We start from the raw sequence: 27558 nt of genomic DNA, 5'->3' as shown, positions 1-27558 counted from the left end.
ACACCTTGGAAATTACTCATACCCCTCAAAAAAGTTAACATTTCGTCAGGTTCTAACCAAAAACTCCAATCTATTTTAGCATGGTTTTATGTTATAAACCAACACAATATATTTTGCATATTTGGATGGTGAAAGGAAAGAAGTGGCACCATCATGCTGTGGATGGCACAACACACCATCCCTACGGCGAAACATGGTAGTGGCACCATCATACTGTGGGTGTTGATGCAAAGGTGGATGGAGATAAATACAGGGCAACCCTGTAAGAGAACCCACTGAAGGCTGCAAAAGACTTGGGAGTCTTCTGCAAGGCACTGCATACTCCTTTGGTTTTACGGCTCTTTATTGACCTCTAAACAGACCCCTTTGGATATGGACCCGGAAGGTCTGATCAATATTTTTTCCGTGGTTATACTCTTTTTTTTTTAATCAAATGCTCTACACCTGCATGGCAACAATTTTGTTGATATCCTATTTTATCGTACCTCCAGCCAAGGCCTTCTAGTCAGATATGCAAGACTGGGTGCATAAACCCCCCCAAAACAATAAATAAATAAATACCAGGAATGGACACAGCAGTTTTTCAAAGGGTTTAATTTTAGAATCAGAGATTGAATATAAATGTGAGGTATTTCAGAATACTATTCACTGAACAGTATTTAAACAGAGTAAGAAATAAGTCAGTACAAATATGCACTAGATTTACAAATACTCCTTCTCTTGAGAAAATGTTTAAAAGAGTGACTTACTGTATATAACCAAAAGAAGTTATCAAACATTGAGTTTTGATAATCAAAAAATTAAAAAAAAAAGTTCGGACAATAAAACATAAAACGTTTCTGTACAGATTACAGGCCAATGTATCTGCATTACATAAACAACAACCAGTGTTTTTTTTTTCCTCAGTAAAAGTTATGAATAGTCACTGGTGACTTAAACTTTTCAAAAATGTATATAAATATACAAAACTGCTATTTCAAAATATATACAGAGGGATGATCTGTCAGCCTGCCTATGCTTATACACTGACAGATAGACCAAAATCTAAGAGTTTGTCAATAGATTCAAATAGAAGCCTTTTAACACCACATTATATGACATCAGTTTGTTCTACATTTATGTCATAAATGTGTGGGTGTAGAAACATTGAAGAAAACCAGCTTGTTGTGATGGACATGGCCTCAAAATAGTAGAGACATTGTAAGAGAACCAGCTGCAGTTCGGGAGTTTCCAAGAAGTATTCCCCTTCGCCTGAGCAGCAGAACATGCGGGAACTCATTAAAAGCTCAATGCTCCCAGTTACGAATGTTAGGACATTCAGGAGCGACCTCTCAATCAGCCCAGCAACGCTGACCCTTGCCACACCGCCTTGGAAACTTAAACCATTTAAGTTTCTCGTTAGCCTCTGGTGTAGACAAACTGGAACGTTGGTCCCTCTTGTTTTTTAAGACGAAAAAGTGAGCGAGACCCTCAAAGTGAGGAGAGGAAATCCTTCAAGCCTCCCTTCTTTTTGCCCTGGTTGTCCTCTCGGGTGAGAATCTTGCTGAGACGCTGAACGACCCAGTTTTTGGATTTAGAGGAAGACTTGGAGGAAGATGTACTTGACCCTGAAATTGTGGAAGTAATGGAGGATCTTGAGGGAAGAGACAGAAGAAAGAAAATTCTGATAAAATAACTAGATTTAATTAAGTTAAAAAAATAAACTTAATTTTAATCAAATGATCAATATTAGCATGACAGGAGAACTTACCTCGGTGTATGAGATGGTGTCTTGTCTTTGCCTGGGGACTTGGGCGTGGTCGTGTTGGATCTGCTGCCGGACTGGGGGGTCTTGTATTTTCCAGCGCTCCCTGGTGTGCTGTGGGTCTTAGCGAAGCTGGCCATAAAATCTCTGTTCACACCTTTGTGTATGGATGTCTTACTGCAAGCATGGCAGGTGGCCATCTGGGATAATGACAGAAACAGGACATATTCATAAATACTTCATGACCTGCAGTGACGTTCCTCTCATATGAAATGCGATTATCAGATGAAGGTGTATGCAGGCTTTTTAAAGGGTCCTTGAAAGTACTTTTGTTTAAGATCGTTCTTCATACGACAGATTTATCCAAACTTACTTTTTATGTAACAAACAAGTCCAGGATAAGTTCATAAAAACACTCCTGGAAGAACATTCAGGACTTAGTAGCTCAGGTTTATGTTTTATACCCTCGCCAAATATAATTGCACCTTTCAGCATTTGCACCGATATGAAGCACGTGGATTAGTATGAAAAGGCTAGATGGGGCTGTTGCCGTGCAGTTTGACCTGTTCAAGTTGCCGACGGCATCTCTGAAAGTTAAATTCTTTGGACCTATTTTCTTCATGAATGTATAGCTCCGTAATACTTACACAAGGTCTAACTCAAAGCAGATGAATAAAAAGAAAATTCTGATACATAATACAAATACAAACAAAATATCTGCCTCTGTAAAAGGAAAACATGTTGACACCATTGAAAGCCACAAGTTGCAACCTTCTCCATTATTAGATACTCATGATTGAAGACGGCAGTCCAAGATTCCTGCACTCCAGTAAACATTAGCAGCTCATTAGGTCAGAGTCGAACTTGAAAAAACAGTGCCATTGTTTACAGAGATCAGATCATCAATAATCAAATGACAAGTGAAAAAAACTTGCAAAACTTACAAAATAGGTAACATGGGAGAACTGATAAAAGTACCAACTGCAAAAGTGATCGACAACTTTGTGTAAAATGTGGAGTTTTACAACAATTTCTTCTCTTTTTAAAGCATTAAATTAAAGCAATATAACAGTTAAAAACACAATAATTAAATCATGTTGGAAAAAACAAAACTTCCAAGAGGAAAAAGCAAAAACCAGAAATTCTGCAGTATTACCAACTATTTTATTTAACAGCAAAATCCAATTATTGTGTTCTCTTTGAGGAATGTTTCTGAATGTATAAAATGCTGCATACATTTTGATTTATGCTATTCAGAGTTGATATTATGCATTTCTATATCACTCCGGACCCTAGCTGATTCAAATCCCGTCTGTGTCTGAAGTCATGTAGTTCTCAAACTGGTTCCACCAGCCTTGCTAACCAAATCAGAGCCAAGCTGCTGACCAATGGTGAGGAGATGGAAAACTCACCGAGACGAACGTAGCCATTTCGGACTCTGACAGGTGGTACGTTGTTGAGGACGTGTCGTTGAGGCAGGACCCCGGAGTTCAGACTTCCTTTCAAACTGACTGAGCAGAAAGTGTTTACTACACCAGTCTGTATGCCCAGCTTTATAAAGAGCCTCACACTGACCCTCCCACCGCTACGCAGGGGCGTGGCCCAAAGGAGGACTGACCAATGCGCTGCAGAAATGCAGTCCAGATAATCAGGAACATGTGAAAATATTCCAGGGTTTGTATCATTGCTACATGTACCAAAAACTTATTGAATTATAATATCAATTGAAACAAAGAGGAAAATTCTAAAATGATTACCATTAACAGAAGGAAGGAGCTATTATGCTATTAAAACCCTGAAGCCACTCTCTGAGGATTACTCCTTTAAAGCAATGACATTAAAATAAATTCTACTTTCATAAAACTGTCCTCACATGATGAGAAAATGACCTTTTATGACAAGCAGTGGAATGGACTGATTTGGAAGGAACGTTTCATAATTTACTACAATATTATTCTAATTATATCTGACTGCACAATGTCTGTATCCAAAATTATGTTTCAGAAATGTAAGTGCAAAAAATAATAGCTAATAATGGCTAAAACAATACACACGTTTGGCAATAGGCATGAGATTCTTACTGTATGATAACCGTGAGCAAAACTACCACATCATTGTACAACATCATCTTTATGCTTTAATTTAAAACAAAAACGCACCATTATATCGGATGCTGCTTAAGAAATACAACATTTATATATACATTATGATATATACATATGTAATAATAAGGTAATATATAACATGTAGTGCAATAAAAAAGTATTTGCCCCCTTACATGTTTCCTGCTTTTGCTTTTTGTGTCAATTACATGTTTAAGATCATAATTAATAAACAAACCTAACTTGACTAAATACAAAATGCTGTCATTTTCAGTTTTGCTCCACTGTTCTTTGCAGAATTGTTTAAGAAATACACCATGTTTGACTGTTGAATGATGTTCTTTTTCTGAAATTCTGTTAGTTTTATGCCAGAGAGCTCAATTTTTGTCTCAACAGTCTACGGAATATTTTCTCAAAAGTCTTCATGAAGATCATCAGGGTGTGTTTGGTGCGATGGGTCTTTGTGTTCCTCGTGATCAGCAGTGGTTTTTACCTTAGGACTCTCCTATTGATGTAATTTTTGCTCCCTCTTAATGTATTATCATGAACACCGACCTTAACAAAGGCTTCCTGGATAAGTCGTTGATCCAGCCTAGGAATAATGTTGGTAGGCTGGCCATTCATGGGAAAGTTCACCACTGTACCATGTTTGTATGTCTTCTGTTTCTGGATTCATTTAGATTGAGGAATGATGTGTTGCTTTTTGAGATCTTCTAACCTACTTCACGTTGTCAGACAGGTTTCATTGGAGTGATTTATTGATTCTACAGGTCAGGCATTAAGGAGACCTGGGTGTGGGGAATGAAAGTAAAAAAAAAAAAGTTAAGTCTTAGTCGCATTACATAAATGTGGAGAGGGGGGGCACAATTTGTCTGCCTTGAAATCAAAGTGAAAAAGTGTAGGAACCCTCTTTTACCCAGCTGATTGCCAGTGCCCACCAATGAGTGGGGCAAGGTAAGAGTTATGTGACTCTATGCTCCACATAGACAGAGAAAACTACAAATTTTACTGGTACGTCATCAAAACCACTTTAAAACATAGCAATAACTCAATATTAAATATTTGTGGTTTTGAAAGCATAAATTCTTAAAACACTGGTATACCTTGCTACCAGTGATAGGTCCATGCTTATATGGTATCAAGCAATTTCAAAGCAGACATCTAAATAAAAAATTTCTAAGCATCTATATTCTTTTTATAACCTCTAAAGTCTGCTATGTATCTGATAATAGAGAATAAATACGGAGAGGTGAGATAAATCAACAGTGATGCAGGTAACAATGCATGCCTTATTCCAGCTTTCCCCATTACTTCCATCCATCCAAAATATTGCCAAAGGTTGTGATGATCAGCTTTACCACACATCACCCTTTGTATTTTCATAATTATTATAAGATTCCTATCACATTCTACCTATATTCCAGCAACCAAGACCTCTGTCTTCCTGTAGATCATTCAAGGCTCATTAAAACACCCCCTAACAGAAACCTGCAAGCAGTGGTTGGACATAGTTAATGTTTCCTCTTCCTCGAGATTCTGTAGCCTTCATTAACACATACTTGAACTTAATGTTTGCTGGGATTGATGGAGTGGCTTGTATTGGACAGTGTATGGTATAGCTCAGAGCTCTGGATGAAACACAGACAGACAGGAGGCTACAGATGTTTGCAGCTGGTATAACCTGATGCTGTTTATCTTCCGTTTAGCACCGTAGACCCAGACTGGAGCACTGAGAGGACAAATTAAAAGAAGTACAGCAGTGTCGGGAAACTATCTCGAAACAGTAGCTCTTTTCCTTGATATTGTTCAAGTCTAGATTTACGAAATGAATACAATGGGAAATCTAATCCACACCATCACGTGTGCTTGTTTAATTTACGCTAATCCTTTGACATGCTGGCTATGCTACTTGGAGGGGCACACGTGAGACGTTGCCATGAAGAGATTTGATTTCTTCCTCTGAGGATTCATGCTACAGACAAATAAGCACCGTGATCAATCAAGTATATGGCACAGGTGAACTGTTTGAGCTTTACCAGTGAACGTGGAAATGCACCTATTTATGTACAGATGGAGGGATATCAACAAATTTTTTTTATTGGTGAAAGTTAATAAACAAATAAAGAAATCGAGGTTGAACATGTGGTCAGATGGATAAGAAAGTACATAGCATCCTTTTAATCATCTGCAGTGTTTCATTTTTCTCCACCTTATTTATTTTTAGAGCATTGTTTTCAGCCATGATCCTTCAACACAAAGACACTTTCTTAACCGACATGCATGCTTGTGTAAATTTATTAATTTATTTTTTTTCAAAACGTGGGCCAACACAGATGGAGGCAGAAACACTTAATCTTGAACCCAAACAAATATATCCGGGCAGTTTAGCTTTGGATTTCATGCACGACTGCAGGAGCGTCCGCATGCTGCGAGCAAGTTGAACTCCGCTGGCAGGTGCTATTATGGAGGCAAGACAAACTCATCTGCCAAGTCACATAAGGTTTGGACACTAAAGAATACTGGCTCTCACACATGCAACAAGCTGGACAGTATTGGAAATGTCATAAATGTTACAACTCTGAATAAACTGGAAGTGTGCATACAGTTTTCACAAGCATGCAAGTCATTTATTTGGGTCACTTTTTCCCAGCCGGGCCGAGCATGACTCATCACCTAGAAACTGCAACCTTAAAAGAGTCAATAGTCAATGAAAGGCTATTACATGGTGGTGGCAGCATCTCGCTGTGGGCCTGTTTCACTGTCAGTGTATTGCTCAAAGCGTATGAAACAATAAGGTGGAAGGACATTCTTTACCTGTAGTCAACTAGCTACATGGTTGAAAGTTGGACATAATAGGGTGTGCCAGGTGGATTACAATAGAAGAAGCAGTGCTAAGCTTCTGGAGGGATACCCCAAAGTCTCAACCTCAGGGTGGCTTTTGACATGGAGGAAGGACAGATATGTGGAGGCTAACCGTCGTGGCCATCCTCTGTTAAACTCCTAACCTTATGACCTTTGCTGCATGTCTTTCCCTTTCCTTTCTTTTTCTGATAAGTGTCAAGAAAGGCCACTAGTTTGACAGAAAAACCCAACAAAAAAGTATCTTTCACTTTATTGAACATTTGTGGAATGTGCTTAAATTCCAGGTCCATGACAGGAAATCAACATTTTTTTAACTGTTGCACCTATTTCTTGTATTTAAAATGTTTTTGTTAGATTACAATTCCACCTGGGAAAAAGGATGGTTCAAATAAATTACATGTCACAGTCCAAAGTCAGTGCACATAAACATCTGACTTCCATTGTAACACTTGTAGTTTCTCTATAAAACAAAGAAATTAAAAGCAAATGTATAATTTGTAATGTATTTGTAGATTTACAGATTCATGAGGCTGACTCATACATAAAAAAAACAGCTTAAATGATTTAATAAACTGTGTGTTAAATCTCTGGAAACTAAACCTATGAAGACACACAAGCCCAAACAGACCCACATAAATCAATTCTGCAGATGGACTCCTTCTATATTTAGCCTCGGCTCCACAAATACCTCCCCTTCCCGTATTATTTCTCTCTTGGTGCCAGAGGTTGGCTTGGGTTGATTAGTCTGACCTTAGCATTGTGATATACCGAACGGGATGAAGATGAGCCAAGCGACAGGGCAGCTGACTGAATTGAATGCCTGTGGAGATAATCACCCTCACAAATGTTTATGTGCAATGTGTTGATGGTGATGCAGACAAATATCTGCTATGCTCATAAAAGTCACCGCAGAGCACATGGATAGGCATCCAGCATTGCTAAGCTATTCTATAACCAGAGCTGGTCACTGGGATTGGATGTCATTAGACAGAGTTTTGCTGTTTGGAGGCCAACAGCTTGTTAGGTGCAGAGAAAACCAAATGTAATCTGCTACATGGTGTCATTTTCTGAAAAAACAAAAACGTCATATGCATTATTTCTTCCAGTGAGTCTCTGCTGCTTATGATAAAGGTCACATTTCTTCCTGCATCACTCATTCAGATACAGGTCCAAACATGCCACAGATGGGGCCAGAGAAAAGACAGAAAGGCTTCTTCTGATTTATCCATAGTCCATGATGCTGTGATAATTTCCAGTCAGCCAGATTAGACAACGTAATGTTAATCATGAACATAGTTTAACCATGAGAGATTCTCATTACTAAATCTGTTTCTTCTCCCTGGTATGTGTGAAAAAAGTCTTTCATATAGAACATGAAGCAAAAAATAAAAAACAAGGACATTGTAAAACTTATGTAGTAAAGAAAGTAAAGAAAAATATTTTTTTGATTTTGACTTTTAAGCTCAATTAGTCTCTTTGAAATGTTCAGTGGGCTTCTGGCATAATTCTGGCAGAATATTTGACCACTTTTCTTGACAGAACAGGTGTCTTTTTTTGAAGTAGTTTCTTCTCTGGCAAAGACTTGACTTCTAAGCATAGTCCTTAGTTTTCTACAGCATTGAGGTTGGTCTTTGGGAACCCTTCCAGCAGCTTGGTAAATCTGCTTTTTACTTTCCAACACTGGTTTTAAAGTGTGCCTCGGATCATTGTTCTGTTAGAAAACCCGACTGTGTTCAAGTTTCAATCATCTCTCTGCTTATTTGACATGACATTGAACAATCTATTTCTTTGTTATTCTATCCACTCTGTGCTTCTCACCTGGACCACTAGCAGTGGAACAGCCCCACCTTATGATGCTCCCTCTGTCAAGCTTAATTCTTCAAAAACCTCTCCTGTCATTGTGGTGAAACATCTTTGTTTGGTCTGACCACAAAACCTTTCTCCAAAAGATATTTGGCGGACAGCTGTAAATTTCATGCATGCTTGAAGGTTCTAGGGGTTCTGGTTTTGTTGGCACTCTTTTAGTCCAAGGTCGTCAATGGCTAAAAAAAAAAAACGTGGCTTATCGGTGTATTGACTGACAGGTGTTTGAACTGATGATCTTAAAATATGACTTTTCCAACTTATATCTATTATAGAGGTGCATTGATTACAGTTTTCTGGCCGATCACCGAGATTTAAAAAGCCTGACCTTCCGATTCCATTTTTCTTTATAACTGACAGTGTCAGGTGTCATAAGGTCAAAACACACCTTCAATGTTCCAATGTTATGTTGTCAACAGTTGTGAACCGTGCACGTGCATATGTGACCTAGTGGGCGGGTCTATCAGGCAGCCTTCTCTCACGTCACAGTAAAAGGGGACAGTGGGCGATTTTCAGATCTTGGTTTGGACTTTAAGACTAGATAACGTGATGCAGAGAGAATGACTGAGATGGCATGCCTCAAGGGCGTGTTCAGTCTCAGTTTTTAGGGTTTAAGCATTCATGTTGGACAGTGTGGAACTTAACTTAAAAATATAGATATTAAAAAAAGGATAAAATATCTGTAACAGTGTGTATGTTTGTATGCTCATATGCAAGGACTCTTTAAAATGAAAAGGATCTCAGCTCACATGCAGCGAACTCAATAGATTTAAATAACTTCAACAAATAACTGCACAAGTCACAGTTCAGCGATCCACTTCATGAAGTTACTTTTGTTGGCATGTTAACATGCTATGTTTGTTTTCTTCAGGGAAACTTTCTTTTCCTGAAAGGGGTAGAAAAAAAAAAAAATCTAGCGATGTACAAATCGGAGTCTTTCAAAAAAAATTGTTTTCACTTGCCTTTCAGGGCTTCCTTATATTCAGTCTGAAGTGAAAGGAAAATGATATGTAGTTTTCAAAAACCTTTCACACATAAAAATCTGAAAGTCAAGTTAAGTTTATTTATATAGTGCTTTTCAGCAACAAGGCACTCAAATTGTTGTACAAGAGGAAAATATTACAATGATACAGAAAATCAAACACAGAAAAACAAATCAAATGACATTAATATTCCTTGGGAGTTTACTAGTAAGAGCTGGTTCTAATCCAATCTTTCTAATAAAGGTAATTAGCTCATTAAGTCCTCTGTAGTAAGGAAATTATCCTGTGCTAGAAGAGCTTTAGTCCAAATTTTCAAATACTAATATTTGCCTTTTGCTGGTAATCCTTCTGAGAAATCTGAAAATCTATGAAAAGTAATAAATCACACATTTAGGTAAAGTAAGATAGGAGGAAAAAAAATCATATTTCAGCCTCTATCCATAGCAGAATAGTCTGAAATAGTACAAAAAACCTCAGCCGGGGTAAGCAACGCACGCATAAGTAAAGATTTAGCAAGGGTACGGTGGAATCTTACGGGGGCAAATATATAAGTCTGTGTGCAAGAATTAGACTGTCAACACTGATAGAAGCACTATCGTCCTTGAGAAGAGAAGTGGAAGTTTTATCAATCGGCTGCATAGTCCTATCAGCACACAGCTGGTAGGGGAGTGCTGGGGAAGAGCGTCGTGTTTATATAACATCCAGGAGATATTTTGTCGATAGCCAGTTAACAGAAGTTGCCAAGGCCACATTGGGGCGCCAGATTTAGAAAAAGATGGGGCATACATTTGTATCGAGTCTTCTGGGGTATGTCTCTATCAGCTTTATAAATCCAAACACTAAATTTTTTCCCCAATCCTTTTTTACATAACAGCTCAAGCTCAGTCCGACTGGATGGAGAGAATCTGTAAACTAAGTCTTGCAACGGACTCTCAACTGGATTCATGTGACTCTGTCTGGGCCGCTGTAACACATGAATGTGCTTCGATTTAAACCACGGTTGTCAAACCTTACTCTTCATGGTCCTTGGGGTCCTGCAACTTTTAAAGGGTGTATCTTTCAAAAACCTGAACCAAATTAGCAGGTCATTAGGAGGACTCTGTAAAGCCTGGCTGCTTACTGAGGAGACAATTCAGGCACACTTTTCAGAGATTTGACTAAAGAAAATTATTTTCCATTCATCTTATAATGTTGCTACTATGTGTTGGTCTACAACATAGGACAAATGGCATGACAGGGGAGAAGAAGGGGTTATTGAGGTTAAAAAAACCCAGAATAACTAAAACTCTGCGAAATCCAAGTTCCGTTCATTAATTAACTACCTACAACAACATGAGTATATTTAGCGAGGGAAAGAACTGAACTGAATATGTCTATGTTGTAATAAACGAGCCAGCAGAGAAGTGCAAATCTACTCTCAAGGAGGAAGGAGGGAAAGATGGAAGAGGAGAATATGGCGTTCTTCTTCGCTCCATTTACGGTCTGTGTCTCTCTTGTGGGGCTGCAATCCGACTTATTTCCATATCTGCTGCGAGATAACCTGTCCAGCAGGCATAAACATTTCTGATTTATAACATCTGCAAGATACAGATCCACAGGGTTGAGGAAAGCCTGTTATGCACTGGCATCCACCCCAAGGGCAGCACATACATACACACACATCCCACAGGGGAGGCAATACAGTGCGAAATGGGGGGGGGGGGATTTACAGCCTTGAGTGTAAACACTCTAAACATCTCATGAATGAGTGTGTATGCATTTGGCACGTGTTTTTCTCTGACCTATTGTAAACACATCTAGAGCATAGCTGCAATTACAAATCTCGGAGGATGTAGTGTTTTACTATCAAAAACTAGAAAAGCTTTAGGGATAAAAACATGGCCTGTAAAAAGATTTAAAACATAACCAGATACTGTAGAGCAATAATGAAAAAATAGTTCATGAGCTAATTTAAGTCTTCCACAACATCCTTTGGTCTAAATCAGGAACCCGCAATTGTTGACAGCTGTAGAGAAGAAGACCAAGAACTGCAAATACTCAGACCAAGTTTAAAATAAACTTCTGTCAGAGGCTGCACACAATCACGACTCTTACGGCAACTAACTGAATGCTGGGAGTCTTATCAGATAAAGCAACCTTTTGTGTTTGACAGTAAAGATCAGACAAATGTGAGCACATACTCTGTGTTGACACACTGGATAGCACTGGAAACAGAGTTTAAACTGTAAACATAGATAAAACAGACTCCAGCTAAGGGAATAAAAAATATTTTTATTGTTAGTTTTGATTTAAAATTGAACATGAGGAAACTTTCGACCTGTTGCTTCTTATTCAACCAGGTAGTGCCTATTAACACATAAACTCCTGAACAGAAACTTTTTACACATAGTTATACCGTAAGAATCTATTATAGGCCCATGCCAATATTCAAATTTAAATAAATATACTAACATCCGCAGAAAAAAGGTTTAAGAAATGAGCTGCCCTCTATGCCCATCAGGCTGAAAAAGGGTAAAACAAACCCCAGTGTGCTCAAATAAAGGGAACTAAGTATCATTGTTATCACAGGAAAGAGCAACCAATGCAGATGTGAGATGTAAGAGGAACCCACTTTATGCCAACGAAAGGTCTTTGACACACTGACGGTGATTTCATAAAAACTTAAAGAACAACAGCAAACGTTGTGGTAGTATTATGGTTTGGGCTCTTAATCTGCATGTGAACGGGGTTGCTTTCTATCACTTATGGAAGAAAGGATATCAGAGTAAGCTTTTACCTTTAGGATAGCGCTACAGAGCACTATTTACAAAAACCAGATGCCACAGAGACAGTTTGTTCCCCAAGGCTGTTTCTATGATGAACACAATGAGCAGTCTGCTACTCTACTGTGAAACAAAATAAGAATATTTATAACCTGCCTTTTAAAAAAGGAAAAAATATACACCTATATGTAAATATTATTTTTCCTCTAAAGTTAATACAGTTACACTAAATGTCTGTACATTGTGAGTGTGTGAAACTGAAGTCAAATTCCTTGTTTGTGCACACAAACCAGGCCTATAAAGCTGTTTCTAAAACCAACAGGCTCTTAAACAGAAAAACTCTCTTAATCAGAATGACTAAAAGAGGTGGACGTTTGAGAAAAAAAACTAATGAAAGTTTTATCTTGCAGAAGCATTTTCAAGCAAGCAGCTCTGGTGTGAGCAATGCAGTGACTTCCCGAGAAGCAATCTTTCTTACACACTTATATGAAACAAAGTAATTTTAAGAAATTACCTAAGCTGAATATAATTGGAAGTGTCCTGTTTGAGTAGAGGTGAGGCTAAAATAAAAGAAAGGAAAATTCTCAGGTATAAACAGTCCTTGAAGCATCTCTGTCTATTTTAAAACCATGACTGCCATCTTCTATGTTTAAAGAGCACTAGAGAATATTTTCCTCCTGCCACTTCGCTGTTGCCATACTCCGTTCATCTGCATGGAATCTAGGAGCTAAAGAAAGAGGACCATGCCACATTCCTCCTCTTATCTTTACCACTCGTCCAATCACTGTGCTATTGCCCCTTGACTGAGGGCAGGTGGAGGCCAACTTGAGTTGCTGCCTCTTGACTCTCCAGAAGACGACAGGGCAACGAACATGAAACAATAAAAATACAGAATAAAAATATCCCGGAATGACCTTCCTGGGGCGGATCAGTTCACATGGAAGTCATGTGACCATCCTATGTGAACCGTGTTCATTGTAATGACAGCTGACACGTGATTAAAAAAGACTTGCAGAGTCACGTCTGAGTTAGGCCCAATGTAAACAGAGCATGTTTGATGACAAGAGAGCTAATGTTGGCTTGAGCTCAACCAGAAATAATGTTATTAGTGGTTCTGTTGTAATAACAACTCCAATGCTCCTTTATCTGGGTCCAATTTAAGTAGCTACTGCATAACCTAGGAGTATGCTTTATTCACCAGTTCAGTAGTACTAGACATATTCCAGGAAATTAAAGTAGTACTTTAAAATAACTGAGTTAAATGTGTTAGTAATTAATGTTCAGACAAATATTTCTAGTTGGTGAGAGGATTTAAAAGCCATATTTTCTATTATCTCCACTCCACACAGAGTACTAATACAAAGTGATGAGATGAATACAACCTTGCAAAAAGAGACATTGCAGTTCCTTTAAAAAAATTGGGCTTTTTCTAAAGATTTTATGTATGTCTGTGATTTCTGAAAATACTCACAATGAATCTCGATCCAAACTCCACTGATTCACTGAGCAACATTTTAATTTTATCTTTGCTATAAAGCTATTATCTATAGACTTCTCAACATCCTTGGTGTTATTTTCCTTTACAATATTACCCATAGAAGAGTAATTTAAAAGCATACCACACTTCTCAGATTGGTCTATCACATAAAATCCCAATTAAATACACTGAAGTTCAATGCTTCAAGGCATATCAATACTTTAGGAAGGCACTGCTTCCAAACCTCATCAGTCTTTCTATCCATCCAACCATGTACACTCTTAGCCCTAACACCCCACTGTAAAGATATGTGATTGTTATTTTTAACAATCACACAGTTCCTGCTTGCTCATGATTCTGACAGGCTATTCAGCAGCTGTCACCTCTGTGATCAGTGTCAAGGATTTCACAACTTCAGTGTGAGGCAATTAACTATGTTATTATTAATGAAACACATGCAATTCACACAGGCAGAAGAAGAGTCTACAGCAACCACTGGGTATAAAATTACTGCTACTGCTTTGACCTGCCTTACAAAGTTCTCTCATATCCCTGCGTCTCGCTCGCCATTTCCTCAACCTTTCACTACCTTCCATCTCTATCCACCTAAAATCTGAGCTAAAGATCTGCGAAGCAAATGAATCCAGCCAGAATTTATTGAGGCGGCCGCGCTCTCACTAAAGCCGCATGATGCGAGTGTCAGATGGGCTCTTGAGTGTTTCTCACCAATTTCAGCTGACGAATAGAGGGGGAGATGGACCCCGTGGTCATGTACTCCATCACCAGTGCCCTCTTCCAAATTAGATAACCAGGAGAGAGGGTGGGTGACAGCCAAAATATGTTTTTCCTTTTGTCACTAGTTGGTGCCATCCATTAGGAGGGCGGGGGAAATAGGGGCACTGTGACCAGCATAGAGAACATTGATTCTCCTACAGGTTAGCTTAATATAAAACTAAAGGTCACAGCGAAGTGAAGGGAGAGGCATGAAGAAACATACACTCACCATAGCATGAATACTGATGAATTTATCAATCCAGAGGGAAGAGAGGGAATGCATGGCTTTTTATGTTATTTTCTTTACATCACAATTTTGCATTACAACAGGGATTATTTTCTAATGTGTAAAACAATAAATTTCACTAAGGCATTTTTGGGGTAATGTGGGGCTAAATTTCCAAAATTTAGACTGCAACTGGAGGATGACCTCACAATCAACCCCACCCCCACAGCCCCACCTGTAAAAAGTAATTATCAACATAATATTAAACTGATCATCAAGTCCATGCTTTCATTTGAAAAATATGTTTAATATTTACCTAGCATAGGGTTGCATGTACTCTATAGAAACAAACTGCTGCATAACCACACATCCAAACATGGTATTCTGCAAGGGTGTTCAACTTTTCTAGGACTTTAGAACGTAGCTGGGCTGTTCCTAACTGACAGACTGAACTTATCAGACTGTGGCAATATACAGCACCCCTCTAAGCCAGAAGGTGGGTAAACTGAGAGACCTTTAGAAGAAATGTTACAACTCCAGGCAGATAAACAACCCAAGATCACCCCTCGCTTCGAACTTCAGCAAGTTGTCTTCACAATGTCTAGATTCCCACATACACGGAGCTGCTGCCAGTCAAGCGATTCAACAGGCTACCTAAAGAAGTGGCAGTAGAGTGCGTTCTGTCATAGCATGTACCATCAGTATATTTTAAATTTAATTGGTTGCTTCATCTCTCTTCATCAGTTAGACTTTCTTGCAGGTAGTAACAAAGCAAGACTATTACTGGCAGCAGCTTCGAAGTAATTTTTGACGCTGTACAATGGGATGCATGAAGAAGGATCAAACAGCAATGAGCAAAAACTGCACTACAATATACTGAATATGCTAATTACAAAAATGTCATTGTCTATTGATCAGCAACTTGCTATGTTGATCGATGTGAACAGGTTCAACTCGAGCCTTTTTATTTAGCTCAAAATTCTCCACTGGTGAACTATAACCATTTCATCAGTCAGTTTTTATCTGGACTGAACCTTAAATTAGCTTTTATTAGCTGTGAACTTTGCTGAATTAAGTGGATTCCAACTATTCTTAAAAAAAAAAACATGCTTTATTTTTATTGTATGAGTTTATGCAGTTTTTCATTTTTGCTTTGCCTTAAAATTCCATAGTTGGATCCTAGGTAACCCCTGAACTCGGGGCACTGTTATCCGTACTTACCAGAACCGAAGGGGACTTTTGGAAGCGGAGCAGCAGCTTTTTTTGTACCAGGCTCAGCCGTTTTCCTCTGGCCTGCCTGAGCAGGACTCGCTGTACCCGTGCCGACGGGCGGCGCTTTGGCCGCAGACGCACCCGGTGATTGTCAGGCTTCAGCCACTGGTAGCAGTACGTACACACTGAGACGCTCTGCAACAATCTGGACAAGGTCTGCCTGTTTTTCTTCTGCAGTCCTAAAATAACGAGAACAAATCAAGTCAAATATACCGCAGTTTACAAAGTTACAACAGCTTTTATTTCCTTTTTAGAGAAGAATAAAGACTCAATAGTTGTGGACCAATAAATGTAGCAATTGTCTCATTTACCAAAAATAAATTAGAATTTTAATTATTTTACTATTATTTTACTTAATCAATAAGACCTCATATTTTACAGTATTATTTACTCTCAGATTCTAAATATCAACTTGTTAAATGGAAATTGAATGACTATATTGGATCTAGTCACTAAAAATCAATAATATAGCTTTAAATACTCACAATATTATATTTAAATGATGAATTAAGTAAAGAAACAACAATATAACATAAACAATCTAACATGAAATCCAACTAAAAGAAGAACTCAGAAGGAAATTAGTTATAAATATTTCGAGTATCATGAGCTGATTATAGATTTAACTTTATAAACGTGTTTCTTGTTCTCCAAATTCAAGATTTCCATTTATAATTTGGAGTTCTAAATATCTGACTTAATGCTGAGGAACAGCCTCATTTCAGGGGTCAGAATTGAATTGGTAAGCAAGACAGTAAAATGCTGTTGATACCGGGGTTTAGTCTCTACGGCAGGAAAACAAGACAACATTTGCTGGAACTTTAAAGAATATTACGGTGAACAAAGCAAAGGTCACACTGAATGAAAACATTACAGCCAAATTTGAACAAAGTTGATCCAACAATAAGTTTGATTAGGCTTGGCGCTGGTTCTGTGCGTTTCCCTTTCAGTCAGTCCAACATTGTTGCCGGACTCTCTTCGTCAGCATTAACCAGCACACAGAAGTTGGCCTATAATGAGGTTATCCGGGGCTGGTCATGGAGGAGTTTAGAACCCATGCGTTTGTGGCTCGTTATTTTCTAGGCTGAAAAATAGTCTTTTACTCTTTCAAACCTGAAGGTTCAAGAGTCAAATGGGACAGAGTATAAAAATAAAGCTGGGGTTTCAGGTATCTGACTTAAGGTCTCAGACAGTACTGAAATATTCTAAACAGGAACAGACACGATATATGCATTCAAGTTTTCATCTCATAAGTTAATTATGGGTCCCTTCCAAAGTTTACTGACTTCTAAACCAGCAGAATAAGACCATTCGCTTTAAAGAGTGTTATTTGACATGTATTCATTTGTATGCATCCAAATAAACAATCTATCATCATAGCAGCCTCAAAACAATCAAAGTGTATGTATATTTTCTCCAGAAATATCTTTAACAGATACATTTTAACAGTGGTTCTTACAAGTCTGTATGTTGCTCACAGGTTACCTGTTTCTTTCTTAAGCATCAACACCCTCTTCTATTTGTAGAGTGAAACCTTAGTAGTCTTTGTTAAATAGCATTACTGTCCCGGCCCTGATGTGGTTTCTGTTGGCATGTGTCTGAGATTGCATGTGCGAGAGCGTGTTTGATCCCAACCCGCAGTCTGCTGCAGACAGCTGGAAGGCGGAGTATGTTTGGCGGAGGATTTAGTGAGTTTCATCAACCTTGACAAGCTGGTGACAAGGTCCTATTCGCTACTTCATTTTGTGTAGCTGGCTTTTACACTTTAGGCCACAGCTGATGAAAACATGCAAGACTGAAATTAGACAGGCACTTCAAATTAAAAGAGAGATTGAGGATATAAAGAAGTCCACTTACCTTTGACCTTGAAAGGCAGCTGCCTATGAAAGAGGAAGAGGAAATCACATTAGACCAATGTAAACTTAAATCATTAAAAACAATCTGGTTTCATGTGGATCACATTGGGGTCACGCTATTTCTTTGTGCATAGCAAAAAAGAATTGAGGCCATGCACACAGAATATTATTTTTTTGTTTGCTGTGAAGGCATTTCCGGAAGCAACCTATTAGAAGATGGAAAAATCTATTTAGTAAAATGTTTGACACTGACGTCTCTTGCCCTATTATGCTTGGTGGAAAAACTCAAACCGGAAACCCACTGGGGTCTCTCCCAAACAATATAGGGCAAGTTCACCTTCCCACAGGGCTTCTTCTAATTTTAGAGCACTCTCAATGAGATTTGTGTGCAAACATTTTAACCAATCCACAGCTAAGCCCTGCTAAAATTAGCTTGGGGGTCTAAATCGATGACTGGGGTCATTTGGTATCCAGCTGCACGTGAGGCTGGAACGGATGGAATTGGCTGAGGGCTTATGGAAAAGATAGGGAGGAGACAAAAGGTTGCTTTTAATCTGACGCAGGTCCCACAGTGGGCTGCTGCTGGAATACACATTTCTGTGTTCTATCCATCACTCCAAAAATGGAATGAGTATGGCCCCATACCTACCAAGATATGACAGCGTCCACCTGAACTGACAGACCTGGACAAGGAGAGCAATAATCACATAAGCAGACACTTCCAAAATCTTGTCTTTATGGAAGAGTGGCAAGAAGAAAGTCATTGTTGAGGGAATGCCATAAGAAGCTACATTTGTAGTTTGCCACATGGCATGCAAACATATGGGAGAAAGAACCGCTCTGTGTAGCACAAATCTCACCCTGAATATACCATGGTACTGATTCTGTCATAGAGATAAATGGGGTTTAATGCAGCTGAATACATTCCAGGGTGGACAAAGATTTGTGATTTAAATACTAAATCCCACCAGTAATGTTAGTAACTAGGGACTGGAAAACATTTTCAGGTTATAGCTAAGCCCTTCAGAAGACACTTCTTACAGTCTCACAGACCTTGAACAGTTTGAGAAAAACACTTGTTCAAAAAGCAACTTATTCTAGTATCTTCTGCCTTAATTTAACCCTACGGACAGCGACTACAGCAATCTGACTGCATTAAACAAACTTTTGGAAATTTTCTGGCACGTAATGAAAGCAGAGACCCTTGGTCTTTTGGGAATTCAGTTTTCTTCCTGTTTCTCAGCTGAGCTGGCTACCAGAAACTGACGACCACAAAGGCATACCCCGGTGCACCAGACTCATTAACATACTCGCCGTGCATCTCCTTTTAAGTGCATACTTCGCTGTAGTGATAGAGACTGAAGATATGTGCTGTAAGCATAAACCGCCGTCAGCTGGGAGATGCAATCTGTAAAGCCCTGTGTTGTTTATGCGTTGGTCATAATGTTCACATTTAAGTGGGGGTAGAAGTTCCCTCTTTGTACTGAGTGCTGCAAAATAAAAAAAGGTTAATAAACATCATTGGAACTATAAGGAGGAAAAAAGGACACATACTTAAAAAAAGATTAACTAATGATGATAATAATTCATGAAAACACTTAGAATGTAAACCTAAGCAAATGTAGAGATAGTTGATCCCTATCAATTGGCTATTTTGACTTTGCATCCATCCACATGATAGATTAATAACTAGACAACATCTGGTGGTAGCTTGTAATGATTTATTATATGCTCTGCTGAAAGAAAGAGAGCCAAAGTGGTGAAACTACATGTTCAGCTACAATATCGGGTCCACAAGAATAACACAAGGCTTTTAACGATCGTTTTCAGATACAGTAAAGCTTTTACAAATCATAAACTGGTTTTAATCAAATCTGCAATCTGTCCAAAATGATACACTTGAGGTTTACCAGCCGTTTTCAAGCATAAAAGATCGTTTTGATAACATTGAATTTGCTCGTTTTGTGCATATTGTTCCCTTGCAAAAAAAGCAAATGTTTTACAAGTCAGAATTTGTGTTTAAATAAACATAAAAGCCATTATGATCTTACTTGTCCACCGGGCATTTACAGTCTGCGTTATGGCTGCTCAACTTTAAGAACATGTTTAATTGCAGTGCTATTGATTAAATCTGTGATGACGATAACAATTATGACTAACCCATATTTTTCTGGGTCTTTTTTTCTCTACTATTACATAATGTCTCCAACACTCCTTGCTTCAGCACCTAAACCGCTAAGATATATAACTAGTGTGGACATTAGGGGCAGTTAAAATCCATCCGACCTGCTGAATATATTATAAATATGCAGAGCATGAATGCCTTAAATATAATACCATAGTAAATATTCAGACCAAGCAGTCCTTTGCCACTACATAGCCTGATATTGCAAGAATGAGTGCGATTCAATATATTGTGCAGCTCTAGCCTGCATGCAAACTGGAAAGTTCTTATCTGACCTGAAGCCACAATTATGTGATATTACCTCAGGTCTCACATCTCCATTCATGATAAACTAATACTTTCACAAACACCATCGTCAACCTCTTTACGGACAAATGTTCTCTGAAACATATTAAAACTCCGTGTCAAATTCTGAATCGAATTTAAAATTCTTCAGTTTACATTTAAGATCGTCCACAACCTACCACCCCCCACCATACTTATCTAATCTCCATGTCGTCACCGCCACCGCCTCCCTCTTCCTCAGATCAGATCAAATCCTCCTCCAGTAACCACCTCACTGTTTCCTCTGTTTCCCTCAGCACCGTGGGAAGTAGAGCTTTCTTTCACTCAGCTCCAAAACTCTGGATATCTCTAACAACAGACATCTTTAACATTATTACTCTTCGCCTTGTTCAAATCCAGTCATAAAACCCACCTTATTCAGGACTGCTTACTCTTTGTGGTTGCATCATTCCATATAACTTGTTCTGATCTGGTTTATCAGTTTTGTTTTTTTTCCCTATTGTATAGCAACCTTGAATGTTATGATAGGCGTGTGTAAATCTGATGTATTATTATTAAAACTGTGTAATCAAAGCATATCAATGGATTCTGTCATCATTAAACTGACAGAAGGTGATGTCAGCAGCAGTAGGCCTCAACACCATGTTTAGTTTGCAGCATTTATGTGCAATAACACCCACCCCCGACTAACACTCTAGTGACGCAATGGTTAAGACCTTCATAGCAAATTTGAAAACGGTGGAAACAAAGAAAAACAAAGGACATTACTGAAATTCTTTTAATGGATGCCAAAAAAAAAAACACTTTATAAATTTCCTCACGGTGTCTAAAATTGGGATTCTTATCAGAGTAATTTTCTACCTATTATTCAACCTTTCATATCACACTGTGGCTGAAGCTCCTTTCATTAACTCATCAAGTCAAGTGTAAAATCTTGGCTGTGACTGATGTTTATGTCTTTGCTGCCAGGCACTCTGGCATAAAAATGGGTTTTGACAGCAGTCTGGGAGTGTGTTTCTAAATTATGCCTGTTGGACAGTTGGTTCCTGTTAAAAACTGTCATAATGTTCTGGAATACAACAGGTTCTTATTGCCTGGAAATATGAGGAACAGATAAGTTTATTAGCATGACAACAGGCTCACACACACACACACACATCTGTACAATAACCCTGAGTAAGGTTTAACGATAAAACCAGGGTTTCTGTTTCCATTCATGGTTTTGCCCAGAAATGTCCTGGCTGAGGTCAAAGTGATAACAAGCTGCAGAATACAGACATGGCTGGAACCAAGAGGAACTGCAGGACTCCTTTGCATGTTTGAACGCTTTTAGACTCTTTACATGGATCCATGTTGCTTTAAAGCACATTGGGGAGAAAATATATATCATACACTGCTCAAAAAAATAAAGGGAACACTTCAACAACACAATATAACTCCAAGTAAATCAAACTTCTGTGAAATCAAACTGTCCACTTAGGAAGCAACACTGATTGACAATCAGTTTCACCTGCTGTTGTACAAATGAAATAGACAACAGGGGGAAATCTTTGGCGATTAGCAAGACACTCAATAAAGGAGTGGTTCTGCAGGTGGGGACCACAGACCACTTCTCAGTACCTTTCTGGCTGATGTTTTGGTCACTTTTGAATGTTGGTGGTGCTTTCACACTCGTGGTAGCATGAGACGGACTCTACAAACCACACAAGTGGCTCAGGTAGTGCAGCTCATCCAGGATGGCACATCAATGCGAGCTGTGGCAAGAAGGTTTGCTGTGTCTGTCAGCGTAGTGTCCAGAGCCTGGAGGCGCTACCAGGAGACAGGCCAGTACACCAGGAGATGTGGAGGAGGCCGTAGGAGGGCAACAACCCAGCAGCAGGACCGCTACCTCCACCTTTGTGCAAGGAGGAACAGGAGGAGCACTGCCAGAGCCCCGCAAAATGACCTCCAGCAGGCCACAAATGTGCTTTTGTCTGCACAAACGGTTAGTAACCGACTCCATGAGGATGGTATGAGGGCCTGACGTCCACAAATGGGGGTTGTGCTCACAGCTCAACACCATGCAGGACGCTTGGCATTTGCCAGAGAACACCAGGATTGGCAAATTCGCCACTGGCACCCTGTGACAGACGTGAAAGAGTATGGAGACACCGTGGAGAGCGATCTGCTGCCATTAGGTACTGAGATGAGATCCTCAGACTCCTTGTGAGACCATATGCTGGTGCGGTCGGCCCTGGGTTCCTCCTAATGCAGGACAATGCTAGACCTCATGTGGCTGGAGTGTGTCAGCAGTTCCTGCAAGATGAAGACATTGAAGCTATGGACTGGCCTGTCCGTTCACCAGACCTGAATCTGATTGAGCACATCTGAGACATCATGTCTCGCTCCATCCACCAACGTCACGTTGCACCACAGACTGTCCAGGAGTTGGCTGATGCTTTAGTCCAGGTCTGGGAGGAGATCCCTCAGGAGACCATCCGCCGTCTCATCAGAAACATGCCCAGGCGTTGTAGGGAGGTCATACAGACACGTGGAGGCCACACACAATACTGAGCCTCATTTTGACTTGTTTTAAGGACATTACATCAAAGTTGGATCAGCCTGTAGTGTGTTTTTCCACTTTAATTTTGTGTGTGACTCCAAATCCAGGCCTCCATTGGTTAATACATTTTATTTCCATTGATGATTTTTTTGTGATCTTGTTGTCAGCACATTCAACTTTGTACAGAACAAAGAATTCAATGAGAATATTTCATTCATTCAGATCTAGGATCTGTTATTTGAGTGTTCCCTTTCTTTTTTGAGCAGTGTATATTATAGCAAAGCTTTGGTGTCGTCAAGGACTAACAGTTCTGATACATACAGTGCTATGGATGGACATTTAATTTCAATATAAATACAACTGTTCTTTGAATGGTTGAACAGTCTGTTCAGGTGGAATAAAAATGTTGGCCTACGTGCAAAATGTTATGTGTAGCGTGAGAACTAACCATATACATTGTCAAACATTTTGATGAAAACCTCATGCTGTGGCCATGCTCTTTATACAGCAGGGACAGCAGGGAAAGATGGATGGAGCTAAAGACAAGGCAATCCTTCTAGAGGCTGCAAAAGACTTGAAACTGGAGCAGAAGTTTACCTTCCAGCAAAACCATGACCCTAAATATACAGTCGAAGCTATAATCAAAATAGTTTAAATCAAATCACATCCATATGTTTGAATGGCCCAGTCAAAATCAAGACCAAAAATGTTCTACAATCTGATTGAGTCTGAGCTATTTCACAGAGAAAAATTGGGAAACATTTCAGTCTCTAGATGTGTACATGTCCTTCTCAAAATATTAGCATATTGTGATAAAGTTCATTATTTTCCATAATGTCATGATGAAAATTTAACATTCATATATTTTAGATTCATTGCACAGTAACTGAAATATTTCAGGTCTTTTATTGTCTTAATACGGATGATTGTGGCATACAGCTCATGAAAACCCAAAATTCCTATCTCACAAAATTAGCATATTTCGTCCGACCAATAAAAGAAAAGTGTTTTTAATACAAAAAACATCAACCTTCAAATAATCATGTACAGTTATGCACTCAATACTTGGTCGGGAATTCTTTGGCAGAAATGACTGCTTCAATGCGGCGTGGCATGGAGGCAATCAGCCTGTGGCACTGCTGAGGTCTTATGGAGGCCCAGGATGCTTCAATAGCGGCCTTTAGCTCATCCAGAGTGTTGGGTCTTGAGTCTCTCAACGTTCTCTTCACAATATCCCACAGATTCTCTATGGGGTTCAGGTCAGGAGAGTTGGCAGGCCAATTGAGCACAGTGATACCATGGTCAGTAAACCATTTACCAGTGGTTTTGGCACTGTGAGCAGGTGCCAGGTCGTGCTGAAAAATGAAATCTTCATCTCCATAAAGCTTTTCAGCAGATGGAAGCATGAAGTGCTCCAAAATCTCCTGATAGCTAGCTGCATTGACCCTGCCCTTGATAAAACACAGTGGACCAACACCAGCAGCTGACACGGCACCCCAGACCATCACTGACTGTGGGTACTTGACACTGGACTTCTGGCATTTTGGCATTTCCTTCTCCCCAGTCTTCCTCCAGACTCTGGCACCTTGATTTCCGAATGACATGCAGAATTTGCTTTCATCCGAAAAAAGTACTTTGGACCACTGAGCAACAGTCCAGTGCTGCTTCTCTGTAGCCCAGGTCAGGCGCTTCTGCCGCTGTTTCTGGTTCAAAAGTGGCTTGACCTGGGGAATGCGGCACCTGTAGCCCATTTCCTGCACACACCTGTGCACAGTGGCTCTGGATGTTTCTACTCCAGACTCAGTCCACTGCTTCCGCAGGTCCCCCAAGGTCTGGAATTGGCCCTTCTCCACAATCTTCCTCAGGGTCCGGTCACCTCTTCTCGTTGTGCAGCGTTTTCTGCCACACTTTTTCCTTCCCACAGACTTCCCACTGAGGTGCCTTGATACAGCACTCTGGGAACAGCCTATTCGTTCAGAAATTTCTTTCTGTGTCTTACCCTCTTGCTTGAGGGTGTCAATAGTGGCCTTCTGGACAGCAGTCAGGTCGGCAGTCTTACCCATGATTGGGGTTTTGAGTGATGAACCAGGCTGGGAGTTTTAAAGGCCTCAGGAATCTTTTGCAGGTGTTTAGAGTTAACTCGTTGATTCAGATGATTAGGTTCATAGCTCGTTTAGAGACCCTTTTAATGATATGCTAATTTTGTGAGATAGGAATTTTGGGTTTTCATGAGCTGTATGCCAAAATCATCCGTATTAAGGCAATAAAAGACCTGAAATATTTCAGTTAGTGTGCAATGAATATAAAATAAATGAATGTTAAATTTTCATCATGACATTATGGAAAATAATGAACTTTATCACAATATGCTAATATTTTGAGAAGGACCTGTAGATAGGTACCTCCAAAACATTGTGCCATAATGTGGTTTTACAAAGTGTCGACACAAGGGGGCAGAATACTGTACAAATGCAGGTCACACTTTCAGATTTTCTATCGCAAAAATTTCCTGCTTAATACACTGAAGTTTGTGGCTCTATGGCAAAATGTGGAAACGTTCAAGGGGTATATGAAGATTTTTGCAAAGCCCTGTAGCTGAATGCTGTTGCTTTAAAGCTGGAAATTAGCTTTCCCTGTCTGGTGTACCATGAGAGGGACTGCCACCAATCATGGCACAGCATCTTCAGATATCAAACCAAAACCACACATGCTTTGAAGGTTTAACCATATTGCCAATGCCAACAAATTCACAACTGCTCTTGGGTCTTTTAAAAAGCTTTTTTTCTAATATCTAGAACATGTTTTCTAACTTTATTCAGAAGTTGTCATTTGAAATGTCCTGAAAGTACTGTAAACCAAAAAAATGTGCTTAAGATGAAAGCTGTGCAACTAAAAGTAAAAACATTCAGGCAGTCTTAATACTCCACAATGTGTCCACATATGAGGATGAGCGCCCTATATTAAAGAATGGTATTTCCCTCTATTTCCTATACCTATATTTACTGCGCCCACCTTTAGAGGATTTCTCACAAAATGACTTTCAGCTATTCAGTTTTTGAAAAAGCACGGCTAGTGAAGCAGCGGACTGTGTCTGCTATGGTAAATTAGAAGATGGCATTACCCAGAACCAACAACGGGTCACTCATCAAAAAGAAACTGGAATAATGTGTGGTATTCCACATGTTTATGCTTAACACAGATGACAAAGATATGAAAGACGAGGTTTGCAGACTAAGAAAAACCTGGAGTTAAGTTGCCCTCGGTCTTAGGGTAAAACTAAATGAATTAAATCTATTTCACGGTATAAGAAAGAGTGCTTTTTAAGAAATCTTAGGCTATTTTCCCTTGCACAAATCACAACTTCACAATTAAACAAGTGGCACTTATCAGCACCAAGGGACAAAATAAGTTTCTTTATATGAGCTCTAATCATTGATCAGATAATAACAAACCGAAAAATCTATTTTTGCTTTCAATAAATCAGATAAAACGAATAGCTCCGACCATTTTTGGAATATAAACACATCACCGAACAGCATGAACTTTAATGCATAAGGTGATGGAAATATTCTTCGATGCATTAATAAAGGTATAGTTTTGCGATTATTTAATTTTCTCCTGGAATTAAAATTACTACCTCTATCAAAGAAGCATGATTGCTTCTCTTTTATGCGTTATTGTGCTCAGAATGAAGAAGTGGAATAATCTAAATTGAAATTGTCAGGTCAGACATCGAGGAAAATCAGAAATCGGTATCAGCCAGAAAAGGCCTGATCGGTGCATAGTTTATTATAGACCTATTATTCAAAATGTTATAATGGCTGCTTTTCTCTTTTGCATAAAAGTCATTCAATCATGTTTTTGTCTTTAATTTTTGTGTTGATTCTGTGAAATCATGGTATGTTTAGTCAAGGTTATCATAGTATGAGAAGCACATACTGGATTCACAGTAGCAGCACATGGAGATCCACGGGACTCACAAATGGCTCATGTCCAGCCCACTAATAAAATGTAAATATTAGCAGACAGCTACACTTTTGAGGCCCTTCATTATCCAGACTCTTGCGAATCAAATTCTGTGATCTTTACATAAATACTTTACGGTGGATCAAGATGTCATGACTCTGTGGGCAATTAATGTGTTTTGAAATACAGCTTACAATAAAGTTGCCAGTTTTAAACCAATAAACATAAACAGCCCTCATTTACTGATGGAGGTCTTCCACTTAGCGGTCACATTGGGTTATTACAATAATACATAACACACTACCGTAACGTTACCCTTAACGTTAAACTTCAAGAAACAGTTCTTACAGGAGGAACCGTGACAGCTCCGGGCATTTCTCCTCATACAGCAGAGACGCGTCCAACAGAAACTTTGCAGTTTTTTCGCCAGGAGTAGGTTCCATTTTCAAAATAAAAAAGGCTCCACGTGTTACAGTTGCAGAGGTAAGACTCGGGGGAAATTACATCAACCGAGACAAAGCGAACTCTTAAATACCCTTGTAGTAGAACCCAAGACTTTAAATAAGCGAAAATGAACACTGCTTGAACCGCTGTTCAAAGAAACGTGGAGAAAACGTAGTAAAATGCTCGCCATGGAATTCCCAGACGAACGTTGAGTC

The 27558-nt window shown here is 39.2% G+C and overlaps 1 protein-coding gene across 2 annotated transcripts; it reads right to left on the bottom strand.

Annotated features, from left to right (window-relative positions):
- Positions 1-578: 578 nt before the first annotated feature.
- Positions 579-27555, bottom strand: c13h18orf21 (chromosome 13 C18orf21 homolog). Of its 2 annotated transcripts, XM_047384853.1 has the most exons (5): positions 27248-27555; positions 17923-17945; positions 16015-16244; positions 1751-1944; positions 579-1633 (listed from the first exon to the last, which is right to left on the bottom strand). In XM_047384853.1, exons 1-5 carry the CDS (start codon positions 27340-27342, stop codon positions 1471-1473), a joined length of 705 nt encoding a protein of 234 aa, XP_047240809.1. In that variant the 5' UTR covers positions 27343-27555; the 3' UTR covers positions 579-1470. The 2 variants fall into 2 exon arrangements, with proteins under 2 accessions (XP_047240809.1, XP_047240810.1); XM_047384854.1 differs by lacking the exons at positions 17923-17945; positions 27248-27555 and adding an exon at positions 17551-17584.
- Positions 27556-27558: the final 3 nt, after the last annotated feature.

The sequence above is a fragment of the Girardinichthys multiradiatus genome, chromosome 13 (genome assembly GCF_021462225.1).
Source record: "Girardinichthys multiradiatus isolate DD_20200921_A chromosome 13, DD_fGirMul_XY1, whole genome shotgun sequence".
Classification (NCBI taxonomy): domain Eukaryota; kingdom Metazoa; phylum Chordata; class Actinopteri; order Cyprinodontiformes; family Goodeidae; genus Girardinichthys; species Girardinichthys multiradiatus.
This window is presented reverse-complemented; position numbering and strand designations above follow the sequence as displayed.